At 33.9% G+C, this 17,959-nt stretch overlaps 3 protein-coding genes across 6 annotated transcripts; all 3 read left to right on the top strand.

The window, feature by feature from the left end:
- The first annotated feature begins 1,890 nt into the window (after positions 1-1,890).
- Positions 1,891-6,764, top strand: LOC118060168 (vacuolar cation/proton exchanger 3). 4 transcript variants are annotated; one of them, XM_073412106.1, is made up of 13 exons: positions 1,891-2,259; positions 2,388-2,520; positions 2,630-2,896; positions 3,057-3,124; positions 3,235-3,263; positions 3,393-3,589; positions 3,709-3,921; positions 4,483-4,617; positions 5,202-5,318; positions 5,473-5,526; positions 5,696-5,812; positions 6,072-6,165; positions 6,308-6,764. In XM_073412106.1, exons 3-13 carry the CDS (start codon positions 2,630-2,632, stop codon positions 6,316-6,318), a joined length of 1,302 nt encoding a protein of 433 aa, XP_073268207.1. In that variant the 5' UTR covers positions 1,891-2,259; positions 2,388-2,520; the 3' UTR covers positions 6,319-6,764. The 4 variants fall into 4 exon arrangements, with proteins under 4 accessions (XP_073268207.1, XP_034929224.1, XP_034929225.1 ...); XM_035073333.2 differs by lacking the exon at positions 2,388-2,520 and having other exon boundaries at positions 1,892-2,121; positions 2,209-2,259; XM_035073334.2 differs by lacking the exon at positions 2,388-2,520 and having other exon boundaries at positions 1,892-2,121.
- Positions 6,765-11,004: 4,240 nt separating this feature from the next.
- On the top strand, positions 11,005-14,430 carry LOC118060162 (tyrosine--tRNA ligase 1, cytoplasmic-like). The gene is made up of 10 exons (XM_035073327.2): positions 11,005-11,289; positions 11,393-11,543; positions 11,902-12,191; positions 12,278-12,374; positions 12,771-12,876; positions 12,971-13,053; positions 13,216-13,361; positions 13,557-13,662; positions 13,936-13,995; positions 14,148-14,430. Exons 1-10 carry the CDS (start codon positions 11,195-11,197, stop codon positions 14,166-14,168), a joined length of 1,155 nt encoding a protein of 384 aa, XP_034929218.1. The 5' UTR covers positions 11,005-11,194; the 3' UTR covers positions 14,169-14,430.
- An 884-nt stretch (positions 14,431-15,314) lies between these two features.
- LOC118060166 (uncharacterized) lies at positions 15,315-17,289 on the top strand. The gene is made up of 4 exons (XM_035073331.2): positions 15,315-15,543; positions 15,750-15,829; positions 15,930-16,034; positions 16,951-17,289. Exons 2-4 carry the CDS (start codon positions 15,761-15,763, stop codon positions 16,990-16,992), a joined length of 216 nt encoding a protein of 71 aa, XP_034929222.1. The 5' UTR covers positions 15,315-15,543; positions 15,750-15,760; the 3' UTR covers positions 16,993-17,289.
- The last annotated feature ends 670 nt before the right edge of the window (positions 17,290-17,959 follow it).

The raw sequence follows: 17,959 nt of genomic DNA, 5'->3' as shown, positions 1-17,959 counted from the left end.
TGAAATGCAAATAATAAATAAATAAAAAGTAAAAGCTATTTGACTGCTTTATTGGAATTGCCCTAACAGTCATTCTGGTTTTTCAACTTGGTGCAGGATGAGCTAAAATTTCATCTGGGCTAGATTTTATAATAAATCAAGGATAGTTGATTCGGTTAATGTTGTTTTGATATTTTTTAAAAATTCTCTTTTTAGAGTTAAGCGGCCTGATTTGTAACATGTACCTTGCCCTAACATGAGGTTTATGTATATTTTTAAGACTATCACGTGGCTCCATCAACGGCAAAGGGCAAGTGAATGGAAAGAAGAAAGGTAAATAATTCAGCCTGGCTAAACCTTAGTCTTCAACTTTAAGCATTTTACATGTAGAATTCGTTTGAGAATGTGATGTAAACCGTGTTTTCATTAAATTTGAATTTTTTTTAATTTTTTGCTAAAAATTAATGTGATTTGTATTTTTTGGATCGTTTTGATGTGCTGATGTCAAAAATAATTTTTAAAAAATAAAAAAAATATCATTAACATGTATTTTAGTACAAAAAATTATTTAAAAAATAACTGCTACTATACTGCCAAACAATCTTTTATTTTCAGGGTGAATTAGCAGATGGAAAGCAAGTGGCTATCAAGAGATTGCTACAGGAACTCAAGAATGAAGTTATCTTAATTGCCAAACTACGACATAGATATCTTGCGAGGCTATTGGGTTGTTGCATTGAAGAGAATGAAAAGCTACCAGCGTATGAACACATTGCCGGCTGAAAGATCTGGAGCAATCTCCACTCATAAGCCGGTCCATCTTTGAATTCCTCGCGTGCAGGCATGGAGTTTATGGATTCAATCTTGGAAAAAACGTGTGTGGTTAGTTAAGTTCTCAAGTGCGTACACATTGCTTTATTATGTGTCCAAGAAGATGAAATGACAGGCCAATCATGTCCATTGTAGCTGCTACGAGAGCAAGTGATAGCATGACACTGCACAAACCGAAACAGCCTGCATTTTCTGTGGGAAGAACGGATCAAACACAGGTTTCAGCTGGATTGTTCTGTCAATTTCTAAACCTTAACCTCTGCAATAGCTGATCATTCCTCTTGCTCCATTGAGTTCTTGTCTTGAAGAACAGTCTGGGTCACAGGTTTAGATACGTTTTTGCAGGATATTTTTTTTAAAAAAATATATTTTTCTCAGATAATTTTTTTTTTTTTTTTTTTGTATCCTGTATTTCTATGTCTTTTTAAATTTTATTTTATTTGAAGGGATTTTTATATTTTTATATAAAGGTTGTAATAATGTTTTTGTAATTGAATATTTTAAGTGTTTTTTCTATTGATACAGTATTTTAGTTCTTTAAGATTTTTAACACGCAAAAACCCCGTTATCTGTATCTTTTATTTTAAATTAATTTTCAATGGAGCAGAACCATTTTTTTTATGTTTTTTTTCCAATTAATTTTATGAATATCCTAAGATAATTCAATGATTTTGCTCTTCTTTAATTATTGTTATTGTTATTAATGTGTTGTGTACCCAAAGATCTTTTCGGACATAAATCCCAAAAAATTAGAATGTCTGGCCCGTCCAATCCACATTACCCAAACGTGCTGCCATTTCACTGTTGCTAAAAATTCAAAGCAAAGAAACAAGTTTGGGTAACCTCATATCAGTTCGCAATTTATAAAGACTTTCTCAATTAGACACTGGACTTATATTTTTATCAATTGAGACCCAATCTATAGACAACTTTAGGCATTTTGGTTGATGGAAGGATCAAGTTAGGGATTTATGGATACATTGGTTACCCAATTGAGGAAAAGATTATAAATTTGGGGACCAATTCTTGATTATCCCAAGAAATTTTTTAAAACAAGAACTGACAGGCGCTACTTCGAGGAAACTTCCTCATGCCGGCCACTAAGAACCCAATCATCAAATCATCTTCAAGTTCCCTTCTTTACAGGCACCAAAAGTCATAATAGTACTAATCAAGATTCAAGCCAAACGAGAAGCAAGAAAGAGATTCAAATACAGGTTTTTAATATCAGACAGCAGCAACAACAGCAAGGAAGCAGCAGCAGCAGAAGAAGAAACAACATAAAACTTAACTAAACTAAACTTATCCCGTGTAAGTATCCGGGTCCTACCAAAGAGTCTTCAGTCTTGTCTTGTTTCTATCTAACTTCCCATTGCAATAACAAGTGGAGATCTACAGGCCCGAAATCTTGATAGATTTCATAAAAAAAAAATTATCCATCACTCAATGGTAACTAATTTCCTCCCTGTCCCCCGCTCTTTGTTTGATTACAGTTAGTCTATCATTTCGTGTCTGGTTGGACTGCTTGTAGACTTGACGATCTACTTTCTCATTTTCTGAATTGACTTTTTTTAAAGCTGGAGCCTTTACTAGTACAAAGTTTGAAAAGTTGCAACTTTAAACAAAAAGATTGAAACTTTGGGATGTTGTCTGATATATATTGCTGTGAATGAGCGAGTATCTTTCTGGGTTTTCGCATGCCAATAGAAAGTTAGAAACTAATCCCTTTTTGTTTCATTTCAATCCTTACTTAATAGGTTTTGATGGGCTTGAGTTTAATCGTGTAAGCCTTTGATCATTAGTTGTTTGTTTACTGCAGATGATGCCCATGGAGGAGAAAGTAGAAGTTGAATCTGATGAGGAGATCCCTTTTAGTGCATCAGCAACAGGAAAGAAAGTGCACGCTTTTGATTCTGAGGGACATAGTATTGCCTCACATGTTGATATGTCCAAGTCATGGATTTTAAAGAGAATACAAATGGGTCCTCTTAGAAGTATATACATTGTTCTAATTAAAGCCAAGATTAATATGCTGCTTCCTTTTGGTCCCTTAGCAATACTGCTTCACTATCTTACTGGAAAGCATGTGAGTGATACCGTGCTTGGTTCCAAAGCAGTGTAGTGTTTTATCATTGATAATTGGAGAATTGTGAAATGCTTGAAACAATTGCATTACCATGTTTTACATTGAATTTTGCCTTAGATTTTGCAAATGTGTTTGATGGTTAATATATTCTGATTTATAGGGATTGGTCTTCTTGCTCAGCATGCTGGGTATCGCTCCTTTGGCTGAGCGTTTGGGTTATGCAACCGAGTAAGTATCCCATATGAGATCAACTGTAGTGTTGGATTAATTTTCTGCTTCTTTTATTGCTTGGTTTAACGCCAATACATGACATCATTTCCCCAATCATTGTGTTGCAGGCAGCTTGCTTTCTACACGGGACCAACAGGTAAATCTAATACTGGATGTATTGTTTGGTTTTCAGTGAGAGTTGAATATTCACTGAGAAAATTCTAAATAATGTTTCATATCCGTTTCATTTGACCTCTTATTGCTATTTCCTATGTGGGATATGCAGTTGGTGGGCTTTTAAATGCAACATTCGGGAATGCAACCGAGATGATAATATCAATCTATGCATTGAAAAGTGGGATGAAAAGGGTTGTTCAACTATCTTTGTTGGGCTCCATCTTGTCGAATATGCTCTTGGTTCTTGGATGTGCTTTCTTCTCTGGTGGGATTGCCAATCACCAGAAGGTTCAGGTTTTCAACAAGGTAGACTACCATAATCTTATAGAATTATTGTTTCAGACGTTGGACAAATTGTGGACTTTTTTATTTTATTTTTTTATCATGCCACCTGGTGAGTCACAGTGGAATTACTGTTGAAACAGTCTGCTGCTCTGGTGAATTCTGGATTGTTATTGATGGCTGTGATGGGGTTAATGTTCCCCGCTGTACTTCACTTCACACACACAGAGGTTCATTTTGGCAAGTCAGAGTTGGCCCTTTCAAGATTTAGCAGCTGTATAATGCTTATAGCTTATGGAAGCTACCTTTTCTTTCAACTTAAAAGTCAGCCTAATCTCTACAGCCTTGTTGACGAGGTTGGCTTTTTCATTATTTCACACTACTTGCTTTACAGGTTTCTTACTGGGTTAGCTTTCTAAATTTTTTATGTTTCTTGTTAAAAGTATGAACAGGTATGCATAGATTGCTATCATTTCTTTGCATGTTAACTGTGTGTATATCATCTATTTACATTCATATTCCAAAGAAGCAATTTCATAAGATTTCAATGGTACATAGAAAAAGCACGCCCGTGCATGCTTATAAATGCTGTAGCAGTCCATAACTTTTTCCAATTTCATTGTGCTGTCATTTTTTTGTTTATGAACAAAGTTGAAATTTTACGATCATGCTACTGAGTAGTGTCTGTGGGTTGTGATAGATGCATAACTGTCAGCTCATTCTACTTTAGTTTTCCTTTAAGGGTGTTTTGTTCTTTAATGGTTAAGGTCTTTTTCCCCATACAATGTCTGTTGATGTATGATGAACAAAGAATATCATAGCATAAAGAATAAAATTCCATTTCTTTCAGACATAATTAAGCTTAAACCTGCGATGCATCTAGTAATTGAATTCATCAGTACAATTTATTGTTACAGGGAGGAGTAAATGATCAAGAAGATTCTGGTGATGAAGAGGCACCTGAAATAACTCAATGGGAAACAATTGGCTGGCTTGCAATTTTGACTCTCTGGATTTCTATACTGTCGGGGTACCTTGTCGATGCCATAGAGGTAAAACATTCATTTCAATCAAATTTTTACCTTTTTACTTGTGTTTCTTTAACGGCTATACCTTTCAAATCCCATTAACCTTCCAAAACTCTAATTAATAAAGGAAACAAGTTAAATCTGCTCTGATAGAGGATGTCTATATGAATTCAAATTAACAGGCCTATATGTTGGTCTTGCTATATATATGTTTGTGTGTGTGTGTTTTCTATTTCCTCAAGACACCAGATGCAATAGTTACAATGCATTCAACTTACACATGAATTTTTTTTTTTTGCCAATCTGCTCTATCCAGAGGAGTATCTTGTTCTATTGTTTTTATCTGTACTCGTCTATTGTTTTCTAGCTGGCCCTACTCGAATCCTGTGTTGCTTTTTCTTAAGCTTTCCTTGCACATGATCAAACCAAAGTGCTGTTTTCTTTTCTAGTATTGTGGGAATCTTAGGAAACATATATTCTTCATTCAAGCAAATACTCCAAATTGAAGTTTTCACTTTTCTTAAGAGTAGTGGATCCAGGGTAGCAAACTAATGCTGTATCTATTGCATATTCGCACTTGATTAATGGCATTGGTGCTTTCTTTTCAGGGAGCATCTGACTCATTGCACATGCCTGTGGCTTTTATCAGTGTCATTCTGCTTCCAATTGTTGGAAATGCTGCTGAGCATGCAAGTGCAATCATGTTCGCCATGAAGGATAAGCTTGTTAGTTCAATGATATTTCTTATGCTGCTGGTGTTACATTTCCTGTTCAAAAGATATTTGTTCTGACAATAACATCTTCTGTTTTCATACATGTTGTACTCCTACACATAACATAATCTCCTTTATGTGCTTGATTGACTCGAATTTTGTTTAGGACATCACAATTGGAGTTGCAATTGGATCGTCTACACAGATTTCAATGTTTGTGGTAGGTTATGAAAGTTGTACTGGATATCCATTGTCTAATCATGACCAACCTTGATTTCTTTCTCCTGGAAATTTTCTTTCTGGTCACATTCAATAGTCAGATGGCTAGAGGTGATATTTATAGGTTGACATAAGCTGGCTAATGACTTTTGTTTTGTTGATACCTGTAGATTCCCTTCTGCGTTGTTGTTGGATGGTGTATGGGACAACCAATGGACTTGAATTTTCAACTCTTTGAAACTGCAACGCTCTTCATCTCTGTGCTAGTGGTGGCATTTATGTTGCAGGTTCATGACTTGTCTTTTTAGCTGACTTGGATACTTCTGTGCACATTTTCTTAGGTTTTCCAATATCCATAGTGCCAAATTGCTGATGCTATTTACATTAAACCACCTGTTTCTCTGAAGCAAGTTTTCCTTGATACACCAAACCAGCCTTTGGTGTTAACAACTTCATATGCTAATTGGATTGATTTTTTTCCTTTTCTTTGTGTGATTGCTTCTAGATGCTTATTTTGAGTCTTCATTATTTTTCGCTTATATCCAGGAAGGAACTTCAAACTATTTCAAGGGTTTCATGCTTATTCTATGCTACCTCATAGTCGCTGCAAGTTTCTTTGTACATGTTGACCCTGATAAGGGTAAGTTGCTTAAACTTTGGATATTGTTCAGAAGATTTTGAGAATTTGTGCTTGAAATTGGTAGTTTTCCCGATATTATATGAATTTTTTTTTAATCCAAAACTGCATAATTTATAATTTGCTGGTTTGGTTCTTGGTACAGACGGTAACTAGAGATCCATTGATCCGGATGGCATTGGTTTTGAGCAAAATATTGCCCAGAAAGCTTGCAGCTGCTCAATACAAATACCTCCTGCTTGAAGCCGGAAAGCTCCTAGGCATTCACATATCCTGTTAGCAATCAAGGAGAACTGGGCTTTAGTTTTTGTTTTTGCCATTCCCATTTTTTGGCAACTACATCCCACATTTCTGCACAGAATTTGGGAATCCAGTAAGCCAATCTTGAGTTCATATATATTATTTTTGAAGTTATTTTTCTCTTAGTTGGGGTATGCTTTCTCCACAGCGGAGAGCAATATATAGATGGTGGAACCGCTGTAACCTTTTCTGCCTTCATCTATATGACCAAAACTGTAATATAGTGGTTTTGATCCTTGTTAAAGGATATTCTAAGATTCATTCCTGGCTAATCATTAATCCGATAAGCGCTTCTACATTCATTATCCTTCTTTTTCCCTCAGATTTTGGATAAAAACAACTGAGCTGTAGAAGCTTTGTTAACTCTTGCTTGATGCCAGTTGCTATTTGCCGCCAAATGCCTAATCCTGCTCTCTAATAACCATTCATAATCGTAGAATAAAATTTCTAATTGGATATTAACAGATTTACGCATGCTCGAAGTTTTCTAATAAAAACAATAGGCAGCCCTAGCATCTCTTTGAATTTTTTCGTGCAAAATGGCAAGGAACATGCGTGAAGTTTCATTTCCTCCTTCAAGGTTTCTTCACTTGCTCTTTCCTCTTCAGTATACATGTTGGTTCTTCCACTCCCAGTAACCATAAAGTATTCTCCCTGTTTGTAGGTGTGATAGATATATTAGAATTATTTTTTATATAAATCAGCAGGAAACAATTTGCGTTGAAAGATGAAGTGACAAGGTTTAAAAAAAAAAAACGTTTGTGTCGTAGTTTTTGGCTGATATGTACATTGACTTGGGGACTGTTTATCACATTTTATTCCACAGCCACTAGACAAGTCATGCCATTTCCGAGGCTAGGCTATAACACTAAAATTTGCGAGGAGAAGATTCATAATGCTGCAGTTATTCTCACTGTAATAGAGATTCAAAACCATGGCTCGCCACTGCCATTGCCAAGTACCAGCCATTTTGGATAAAGTATGTCGACTATGATTTCGTGTTTGTCCGAGCCCGCAGGTGTTTATACTTTATGTTCATATTATATTTATTTCCTCGTTGTTTGTTAAAAAGAAAAAAAGAACTATGCATGTGAGCATATTAGAGATCCATTTATGCAGGTTTGAAATAGTTTTGTTGTGGTGTAGCTTTAGAAACACAAGCAAAAATTCATTTTGTGTCGGTTCTTAGTAGGTTAGGGAGGTTTTGGCTGGCTTGAGGCCAATGAGCAGGAGGGGTTTTGTACCTATCATGCATAGTCGTGCTAGCAGAAAGTGAATCGAACACAAATTAAATAGGATGTCATTTTGATTTCTGAAACTTGGAATGGAAATCATATCTTGAACTGTTAAAATTAGATAGTAAACACAAATTAAACCAGTGAATTTTGACCCATTGTGCTGTTCTTGAACAAAAGGCTGATTCAATAACCCCATATTGCTCAATCCTACCATGTTCTTGTTTGGGAAATCAGGAGTTGCCGCGGCATCAAAGGAGTCCACAGAAGATGAACAATGTAACAGGTGACTGTATGCTTCAGAATTGGATTTCGATTTGCTAAGGTTTGCTTTCGGATACATGTTTAAGATGGGGCTTTCAGGTTGGACTTGAGCAAGAATCTGATCGGGTGATCTAGAAGACATTGACTTGTAAATCAATTTATGCAACTGATCTCTTGCTCCATCTCTTTCTTTATAAGCATTTGCTAAAAGGTTGAGCAAATGCTGCACAGTATCCTTATGCTTTCTCAGAGTCACATCTGCCTTCATTTTTATTTTCTGCAGTTCAAGATTTGTGTAGAATAGCTTATGTTTCAGGTCATCCATGCTCTGCCAAATAATCATAGCAGGCACTTTAGCGTGAAGGAAGAACAAAAGTTTCAAGCAGTTTTTCAAAATGAAAACTCGATCCCTATCAGGATCCAGATAAACAAAAACGCCACAAAAACCAGCCTCGTAGTTTCAGGGTGGGCATACCAATTCCTGACCTGCTTTTAGAAAAACCCTAGAATCCCATTCTCATAAACAGTAGTCTGTAATGAATCCATATGATGAGCAACTATTTCTAGGCAAACAAGAACAGTACAAGTAGTAGGAATCTATGATACGTGGCCATGTCAGAAATTCAATCCATTCACTTAACACCGTATTTGGTTTGGATTAGTTTCAATTTTATAGTTTTAATGCTTGTTTGTCCACGCAGTAACGACACCTTACAAAGAAACAATCGTTTAGCTTGAAAAAACATTTTTTTTTATATTTTTTCAAGCCAAAAACAATTTGAATCACGTAGAGAAACGTAGCTCTAATCAGTAAACATATTTCAAACAAAGACAGTATCAAGAAATTAACACTCAAAAAGATTAAAAACCATGATGTTATGCCTTGGAAAAACATGGAAAAACAGTCCAAGAACAACAATAGATATCTATCTATCTATACTGGACTAGTAAGTTCAACACATAAATGGATGGGCCTAATATTATGTAAACGTTAGAACTCCCTTGCATTGATTACAAGTATAGTTTCTCCAAAAAAAAGATGACACCAATTCAATGCAAAATATAACAACGAGTAGAGATTATAAAACAAACAAATCATTGAAGAGACTGACCTCATAACCATACAGAGCACTCATTTCCTCCATAATGATGAAGGATTCGCTTCTCAAAAATTGTTACTCGAAAAGATTTTGTGAAGAGATTTGATGGGTTTTGTAGTAAAAGGTAGTATGTCAAACCCTTCGAAAAACCATTCATCTTCCATAAATCTCTTCAGATGAATTTGTTACCATATAAGCGTGTGAGAAATGTAAAAAACACTCATATAGAATAGAGTTAGGAAATTTATTGCCCCATTAATTCATTAATTTATTTTCGTAGGTCCTAGCTTCTTACCATGTTTATATTATGGAAAGTGGACTAACTCAAGATTTGTTTTGTTTAAAAAAAAAAAAAAAAAACCAAGAAAATGGTTGATTGTTAAAAATGATGAGGAAAATAACTAATAAAAACGTAATCTTGCTAGATATTGACCTGGAACATAATAAATTTTCTCATTCTACAAGAACTCTTATCTATTCTAACAAAACAATGGTTTTTTAGATAACAACAAATGATCCTAGTCTTTTTCTTTCCTTGATAAGATTTAAGATCTTCAGATCTATAAAATTCTACATGATTATTTTCTTTAGGTCAGTATTAATCTAGTACAAAGGATATATAGATTAAAAAAAAAAAAAAACAGAAACTTGTTTGATTGGAAAAATAATTTTGAAGACATATTTGAAGTAAATTTCTATACCCTTAAAAGAAAAAAAAGGTTGAAATACATGTTTGATCTTAATTATCACCATTTCTTCTATTCTAAGGTAGCAATTAAATGCTATTATAGATTTTTTTTTTTTAAAAAGCAAAAACAAATCCATTGTCTTTCCGTTTCAATCCCTTTTTTTTTTTTTTCCTCTCTCCTCCCCTCACAACATGGTCATTTTTTTAAACCCAACTGCCAATCTTTGAGTAGAAATTCACAAATGGCATTCATTTAATCAATTTTTTTTGGGAGAACCTGATTGACATTATTTCATAAAATTACAAATCACATTGAATATCAAAGAACTTATTATATGAAAATGGTATAAAACTAGGATCATTTTTTTTGTGCAACAAATTATTGACTTAAATGATTTTGACATAGTGCATGTATGATATTGTGATGCATAATATTTTTTTATTTAAAAATATATTAGAATAATTTTTTTAAAATTTTTGTTTTTAAAATCAACATATTAAAATTATATATAAAAAAAATGTCAATTTAATATTTTAAAAACATAATACCAACCATGGACGATGCATTTTTTGGTTTTAGGCTGCATTTGTTTTCTACTAGCTTTTGCGTTAGCAGTGAAACAAACGCAACAACATGTTTATTAACGAAGAAAATTGCATTTTATGTTGCGGGACCTACTAAAATATTGAGTTTATAACGCAGTTTTTACATGTTTTTTTAATTGATTTTCGTAAAAATTTCTTAAATTCTATTTGTTTTTGCATTTCAAAAACGCTTTTGAAAAAATTTAAATTTTTTAAATTTTTTTATTTATTTCAAATTAATATTTTTTTGGTGTTTTCAGATTATTTTGATGCGCTGATATCAAAAATATTTTTTAAAAAATAAAAAAAAATATTATTTTGATACATTTCTATATAAAAAGCATTTTGAAAAACAATCGAAATTATATTTTCAAACATAATTACTAAACAATTTATACATATTTTTTGTTATACACAAATTCAACTATAATTTTTACTAAACATGTGTTTAAATGAAATTATATCTTTTTTAAAATTATTATTTTTTTAAATTATAACCATAAAAATTACCTAAAAAAATTGGATTCCAAGGAAGAGGATGAAGCTTGAACTTTGACCAAGCATGGGATTAGCTCCAACCCAATTTAGGCCCGGCTAAAGTGATGTATAAGTTTGGGCTTTGGCTCATGATTTATAGAATCAATGTTTTTTTTTTTTTTTTGAAGAAGAAGAAGAAAAGAAAAGGAAAATAGAACTAAATAAAATGGTCTTCTATCTCCTAGCTGGATTTAGACAAGGCGTAGGTCTAGGGCTTATTCATCTGAAACCAGCAAGATTCTCAATCTCAAGCCGCCCCCTTTTTTTTTCTCTGTTAACTCAAAAAGACAAGACCTTTCCATTTCTTCACATCAGCAGCAACAATGGAAGAGAATGACCAAACCCCTCCATCTGAAGAGATGCAATCCCTCACTGTCACCCCTCCAGCTTCGTCCTCATCAAATCCCACTACACCCCAGTAATTATTTTCTCTCTATGTCTTTTCTTCTGATGAAAATTTTAATTGGTTTGCGTAAAGTTCTGATCTTTTTTGGATTTTGTTGATGGGTTTTGATTTCCAGGTTGTTAAGTTTAGAGGAAAGGTTTCAGCTTGTGAGAAGCGTTGGTGAAGAATGTATCCAAGAAGATGAACTACGTAATCTTCTTGAGAAAAAACCACTACCCATTTGCTATGATGGTTTTGAACCTTCTGGGAGAATGCACATTGCTCAGGTATATTCTTTTTTGTTGTTTCAGTCCAGTTTTTATTTTGTTCCTCTTGTATTTTGTTGTTAGTGATGAAAATTCAGTCTACTTGGTTAGTCCTTATTGATGATTCTGAGGCTTTAAGGTTACATCTTTTTGGAAGAGTTATCAAATTTAGATGTGATTAATAACCTGTGAAGCAGTATTGATTTCAATTTTTAGTTTTACTTTGTCAGCCTAGAGGCATTTGCTATTAATTGTACCTCGGTACCTTAACTTGGCATAGATTTTGTCGTTAAGGTTTGATATCGTAGTTGGGCAGCTTATGTTTAGAGCTTTTGTTAAGTCTGGTTTTATTATTTATACTTTTGCTGTTGTTGAACAGGGAGTCATGAAGACAATAAATGTCAACAAACTGACTAAAGCTGGTTGCAAAATGAAAATTTGGATTGCTGATTGGTTTGCACAGCTTAATAATAAAATGGGAGGAGACTTGAAGAAAATTAAAACTGTGGGGGAATATCTTATCGAGATATGGAAGGCAGTTGGGATGGATATTGACGGGGATAAGGTTGAATTCCTGTGGTCTTCGGATGAAATTAACTCCAGAGCTCATGAGTACTGGCCTCTAGTTATGGATATAGCCCGCAGGAACAAGCTTCCTAGGATAATGAGGTACTGTGTTAGAGCTTGAAAACTGGATGCTTCCATATTATGTTATTCTATAGGCAACTAATAAAAGATTGCATTTTGGTCCTTAGATGTGTTCAAATCATGGGACGTAGTGAGCAGGACGAGTTAACAGCAGCCCAGATTTTCTATCCATGCATGCAATGTGCAGACATATTTTTCCTCAAGGTGCTTATACTTGTAGTTGTAAATCTGAATTTGAATTTTTGAACCAATTTATCAGATCTGTGCATGTGTGCTGACATTTATTTCTTCAGGTACTTGTGCTTATAGTTGTAATTTTTCAACCAATTTCTTCTGTTCTTTATGTACAAAATTCTCCAAAAACCACTTACAAATGACATTTATGCGTGTAAAACAAATAAAATATACTCTCTCATGAATGTTTTTCTATTAAGTATCATGCTTATATAATTCTGTGGCAGCATCCAACACTATAAAAAACTCACTAGAAATGTGACTAGAAGGATGATTTATTATGAATACTGTTTTTAGGTTACCTTTCTCTTTGAATTACTGCATCACCTTCTTTAGCTGTTATCTACAATGGTTTTGTACTAACAGGCTGACATTTGTCAATTGGGCATGGATCAACGGAAAGTAAATGTCCTTGCAAGAGAATACTGTGATGATATCAAGAGGAAAAACAAGCCTATCATTTTATCTCATCGTATGCTCCTGATTCCTTTATTCAAAAATTGTATGATGCTATTGTTTGGTTTCTTAAATGAAGTACTTTTCGACCCTGCTTTTCATGATTGCAGACATGCTACCTGGTTTACAGCAAGGGCAAGAAAAGATGTCTAAAAGTGATCCATCTTCTTCCATCTTCATGGAGGATGAAGAGGTGTGTTGTGGTTTTATATATGGAGAATTTTAAAGAGGTTGCTATGTTGGGGGATTTACATGCCTGAAAATATATAGATACCCAGCATGCTGCAGCAGTGCATTTTTAACTTAAAACTTTCAATGCCTTGGTTTTTTATTCTTTTTATCATCTGTTTCATAGGTAGAGGTAAAAACTAAGATAAAGAAGGCATACTGCCCCCCACAAATTGTTGAAGGAAATCCTTGTCTGGAATACATTAAACACATTGTTTTCCCATGGTTCAATAAGTTCAAGGTGGAACGCAATCCAGAAAATGGTGGAGAGAAGTAAGTTCTATTACCTTCACATTGCTTCTTTCCTGCTTGTTTTTGTTTTCTTGAATTTGTTGTTGTCTGTGCGCTTCTGTTTTCTGAGTGTTGGGAACTTTGTTATTGTTGCTTCATTCTTTCTTAACAGTTCACTCTTTTATTTCAATGAACATGGCAATAATTTTCCATCATCGGTTTATCTTATCAATGAAGGATCTACGAAAGCTTTGAAGAACTTGTCTCTGACTATGAAAGTGGCGGATTACATCCGGGTGACCTGAAACCAGCTCTGGCAAAAGCATTAAATATGATACTTCAGGTAAGCTCTCTTTGCGGGAACTTGCATGGGAAAAAAAGTGGATTTACATGGAAGACAACTCTTCTATATATTGTTCTTGACCAGAACTTTCAAGTCAGATTTATGTCTTGTCTTCCTCTCTATCATGTCATTTGGGACTCTTAGTGTTATTTTCCTCAAACTAGAGGAGACAGTCTGAAACATAACCAGTTAGTTGATGCCGTGTTATTACTAGAAATTACTCTATCCTAACTAGTCAGCAAGCTAATTCAATACCGCTCCATTTATTTGCAGCCTGTACGTGATCATTTTAGCAAAGATCCCAAGGCAAAGGATCTGTTGAAACGAGTCAAGGTTTGTGTACTTGTTCTTCTTTGTTATTTTTCAGCAAAACAGGCACAACCCAGTGAAGGGGAAAAAAAAGGAAGAAAGTAAATTGTGCATGCCACGTAGACTTTTTTTCCCTATGTGAAACTCTGATGTTTTGGTGTTCCAATATGCTGCAGGGTTATAGAGTAACAAGGTGACGAGGAAGAGAATGTGATTCCCTTCTAGTTATGCTACGAAATGTATCAATGTCAAATTGGAATTATACTTCCAATACATCTAAATGTTGCTAAATACTTATTTGATAAAGAATCTTGTTAATGTTTTGAGTTTATTTTTTAGATTTTGAAAGTTGAAACGAACCACTGCCTAGTGCCACCATTGTATTCATCAGAAAACTTTGTTTCTGGGGTGTGCAAGCCATCACGCAATCTCGATAATAAATAGCTTTGCTTTATGACTCATGTTTCTCCCTTTATTTATGTGCATGCTCAACTAAAGATGAATGGGTGCTACTGAGAATAATAACTGATTTTTAAAAGTTTTTTTTTTTTGATTTGGAAATGTATTAAAATAATATGTTTTTTATTTTTTAAAAAATATTTTTAATATTAATATATTAAAAATATAAAAAAATTATTATTTTTTAAAATTTTAATATAATGTGCAAAAAGAGGATTGAAATGAGCAATTAACACGCACTGGGTAGTTTAGGATTTTTATCAAAACCATAGTGGTAAATTCCAAGGTGGAATTTTCTTGGGTTTTCAGTAGGGTTTATCTCTATTTTTTATTTTTAAATATCAAAACAGTACTGTTTTTAGAAAAGGTATTGTTTTGAAAAAAATATATATTTTAGGATTCTTTGTTTCTTTGAAAACTAGGGTTGACTCTATTTTTTCACAGTTTCCTTTTAATTTTGGAGTTCTTATTTTTACATCGGGTAGCAACAATCCTAATCTTGATCCATCATGGTCGATTATATTCATTCTTAATTGATTATATTCAGTAGAACATGGTTGATTTTATTTAAATTAAATGTAAACACCTTCCTTTCCGATAAACACTAAATAAAATAGATGTACTTACTTGTCGTATAATCATGTATGATCAAAGAAGTTAAATAATGCTCCTATCAAGGACTCGACCTGTTGTGTTTATGGTTTAATTTCCCGTCACTATGTGCAAATAGTCTAGCCTTCCAGTATTTCAACGATTTTCTAACCTCACCGATCAAGACAAAATAAAATAAAAAAATGCATTTAAAAAGGGGAATTTGGATAATTACAAAGGGACTTGTCAACTCTGATCAAGGGATTAAATTAAAACCTGTAGAAAATAGGGACTAAATCATAATTCACTAAACTATGGAGGACATAAACGTGATTCAACTTCACAACAAGAAGCGATGCACTAAATATTTCCCAGAACCGGAGAAATTTTCTCCTTCTATCCGATCATTTTCCTGTCGTTAATCACCGGTGGAAATCGCCAAGGTTTAGCTTAGAAAAGTCTCTCCCTCCCTTCCTTTTCTACTTGGGTTTCTACGATCGTAAACCTCAAGCATCTCTTGAGGTAGAGAAAGCTCCAAAAATTATGAATTTGTGCTTCGCTTAAAGTTTCTTAGTTAATACCCTTAACCTGTTTGAAAAAATGCCCCAGTGAAACTATTGTTAATAATGTTTGCTAAGAATTGGTACCTTTTAGCTTAAACACAAACGCACAAAAGGGTTCTAAAAAATCTTGTTATTTTTTAAGCTCTTATCTTTGGATGTTTTTAGGAGGAGAGGAAATGTCAAAGTCTTGCAAGGGGCTTGCACTGGCACTGGTCAAGTGTCTCAGTGAATCCGATTGCATTAAGGTTCTGCATTCTTTACCAAAATGATGTTTTTATTTTTAAAGGTCTCTCATTGGTGAAATTCAGTCTTGTTGAGATTTATCTTTGTGCTTTATATATGTAGATTGAGAATCGACCATATAAAGAATGTGCAGGAGAGAAAAGCCCTTCCATACCAAGTGAGTGTGTGGGACTTAGAGAAACTTATTTCAATTGCAAGAGAGGCCAGGCATGTTCTTGTTTTTGTCTTCTCTTTAATTCCATTTGATTTCTTTCTGTTTCCTTGTTTGTGGGCTTTTCAAGTATTCCTTACTCTTTTCGAGATGATTTTTAAGTTTTCTTTGTGCTCTGATTGCAATGAGTTATAACTTGATTCTGAGCAATGTTGCATTGAGTTATGGGTTCTGTTTTCACGTATTTTTTAACTCAAAAGTTCTAGCATTACAGTACAATTAAAGTATCAGTAGAAGATTTTGTTGATTACAGTATAGAAGATCTGAGTAAAGTAAACAGCAGGTGTTGAGTTCAAATGGTGATGGATTATTTTGGTTAATTGTGAAGATAATTGATTGTATATAACTATATCATAGGAGAGTTTATATGAATTTTCGATAACACTTCTCTTGTTTGTTCATCAACCAAGTGAAGTAAAATTATACACATTTGAATTATTACTAATTTTCATCCTTGGTTTATAGTGAGAGATTGCTAGACAAGATTGTAAAAACCAATTAGTTCTCATTAATTTCTTCATTTGCCAGTTGGTGGGTTAAATCTGAAAGTTATATTCTTTTTCCGTCTTTATTAACTGTTAAAGGGCAATTTCAACTTCTAACTTGAATTGAGTTTCCAACTGCAATTCTAACTTCTGTGTCAATATGTACATGACCATGCCTCAACACTTGTGCATTCATTTATGTGCCTATATGCTGTGTGTGGATTATTGTATTACCAAATGATTTAATGAAGAAGAATAAAGCTTCTGTGATTATTAACAATTACTAATTCTAAGATATCTTTTAGATGGATAAAAGCATTAAGAAGAATATCCCATAAAATTATCATGAATAGAAATTTTTTTGTATCCGTTAAATGTAGACAAACATTCCCCTTTATTGACATGTAATATCTCATGTTTTTTTCAGGTGGACATGAGAGCTAGAATTCGAGGAAACAAAGGTTATTAAGTGCATGGGAATGCTTGAATGACCCTTCCTGCAGGATGGAACCTGGATATAGAAGATGATTGCCTTCTTAGCTTTACCTTTCCCATAGCAGTAGAAACACACCCTACCTTGTACTCAAGGGTTTTTGTTGCTTAGGTGATTGCTGGATAATGATCATGTAGATCCCTTTCTTTTTGTTTTTGGGTTTGCTTTTCCAAGTTCTTCCTGACTACTGAGACATGTATGATGATAATATCATTTTTATTTTTTTTGAGAAAGAGAATATCATTGATTAGAACGACACGTCAGTTGCTTGGATTGTGCCCTGTTTATGTCATTTTGAACTATGCTCATGCTCTTCTAAAATACTAGAAATTGAGCAAGTTTGATGACTGATTTTGATCTGCGTTATAAAGAATTTAGCTTAGTGGAATCCTTTGTAAGAACCCATTTTATATTACCAATCCAATCATTTCACAGCATTTTGGCGTGATATTCCAGTGATTGAGGATGACATTGGCCATGGCCCATGCTAGAGTTGACAGCACATAATAAGCATTGGATTCTACTATAGTTAGATTCCAAACCAGCTAAAGTTGGATAAGTAGTCAATACTAGGTATTTTAAATTTTTTAAAAACACGGCACTATCGCGTTTTTAAACGCTGGTACGCTTGCTGCTAATATCCAATAAGGTAAAATCCCACAGAATTTCAACAATTCAAGGAACTATAGAGTGCTATCTTCCATTTTCAGTTATATCCATATATTTATTTCACACTTGGCAACACATAAATGGTGCAGATTTCAGCTCCTCTAACTTCAAGAAACCCCCAAAAGAAGGGCTTCCAAGTGAAGATATCTTGCAAGAAATTCTAAACTACCAGTTGCTTGGTTAACACAGATAAGAAAAAAGTACTCTTAAATTATCGTTTTGTTTGCTTTTCTGGGTAAGAAAGAGTTCTTTGATGGAGACTCAGATAGCTATG

Source organism: Populus alba, chromosome 10 (genome assembly GCF_005239225.2).
Source record: "Populus alba chromosome 10, ASM523922v2, whole genome shotgun sequence".
In the NCBI taxonomy this organism is placed as follows: domain Eukaryota; kingdom Viridiplantae; phylum Streptophyta; class Magnoliopsida; order Malpighiales; family Salicaceae; genus Populus; species Populus alba.
This window is presented reverse-complemented; position numbering and strand designations above follow the sequence as displayed.

Bases quoted from the DNA above. Each gene is read 5' to 3' on its own strand.
- LOC118060168 (XM_035073333.2), top strand. The intron at 3,125-3,234 runs GTAAGTATCCCA...ATTGTGTTGCAG, and splicing joins CGTTTGGGTTATGCAACCGA to GCAGCTTGCTTTCTACACGG. The intron at 3,590-3,708 runs GTAGACTACCAT...CTGTTGAAACAG, and splicing joins AGGTTCAGGTTTTCAACAAG to TCTGCTGCTCTGGTGAATTC.
- LOC118060162 (XM_035073327.2), top strand. From the start codon at position 11,195: ATGGAAGAGAATGACCAAACCCCTCCATCTGAAGAGATGCAATCCCTC. The intron at 13,362-13,556 runs GTAAGTTCTATT...TTATCAATGAAG, and splicing joins CCAGAAAATGGTGGAGAGAA to GATCTACGAAAGCTTTGAAG. The intron at 13,996-14,147 runs GTTTGTGTACTT...AATATGCTGCAG, and splicing joins ATCTGTTGAAACGAGTCAAG to GGTTATAGAGTAACAAGGTG.
- LOC118060166 (XM_035073331.2), top strand. From the start codon at position 15,761: ATGTCAAAGTCTTGCAAGGGGCTTGCACTGGCACTGGTCAAGTGTCTC. The intron at 15,830-15,929 runs GTTCTGCATTCT...TTATATATGTAG, and splicing joins GTGAATCCGATTGCATTAAG to ATTGAGAATCGACCATATAA. The intron at 16,035-16,950 runs GCATGTTCTTGT...TGTTTTTTTCAG, and splicing joins TCAATTGCAAGAGAGGCCAG to GTGGACATGAGAGCTAGAAT.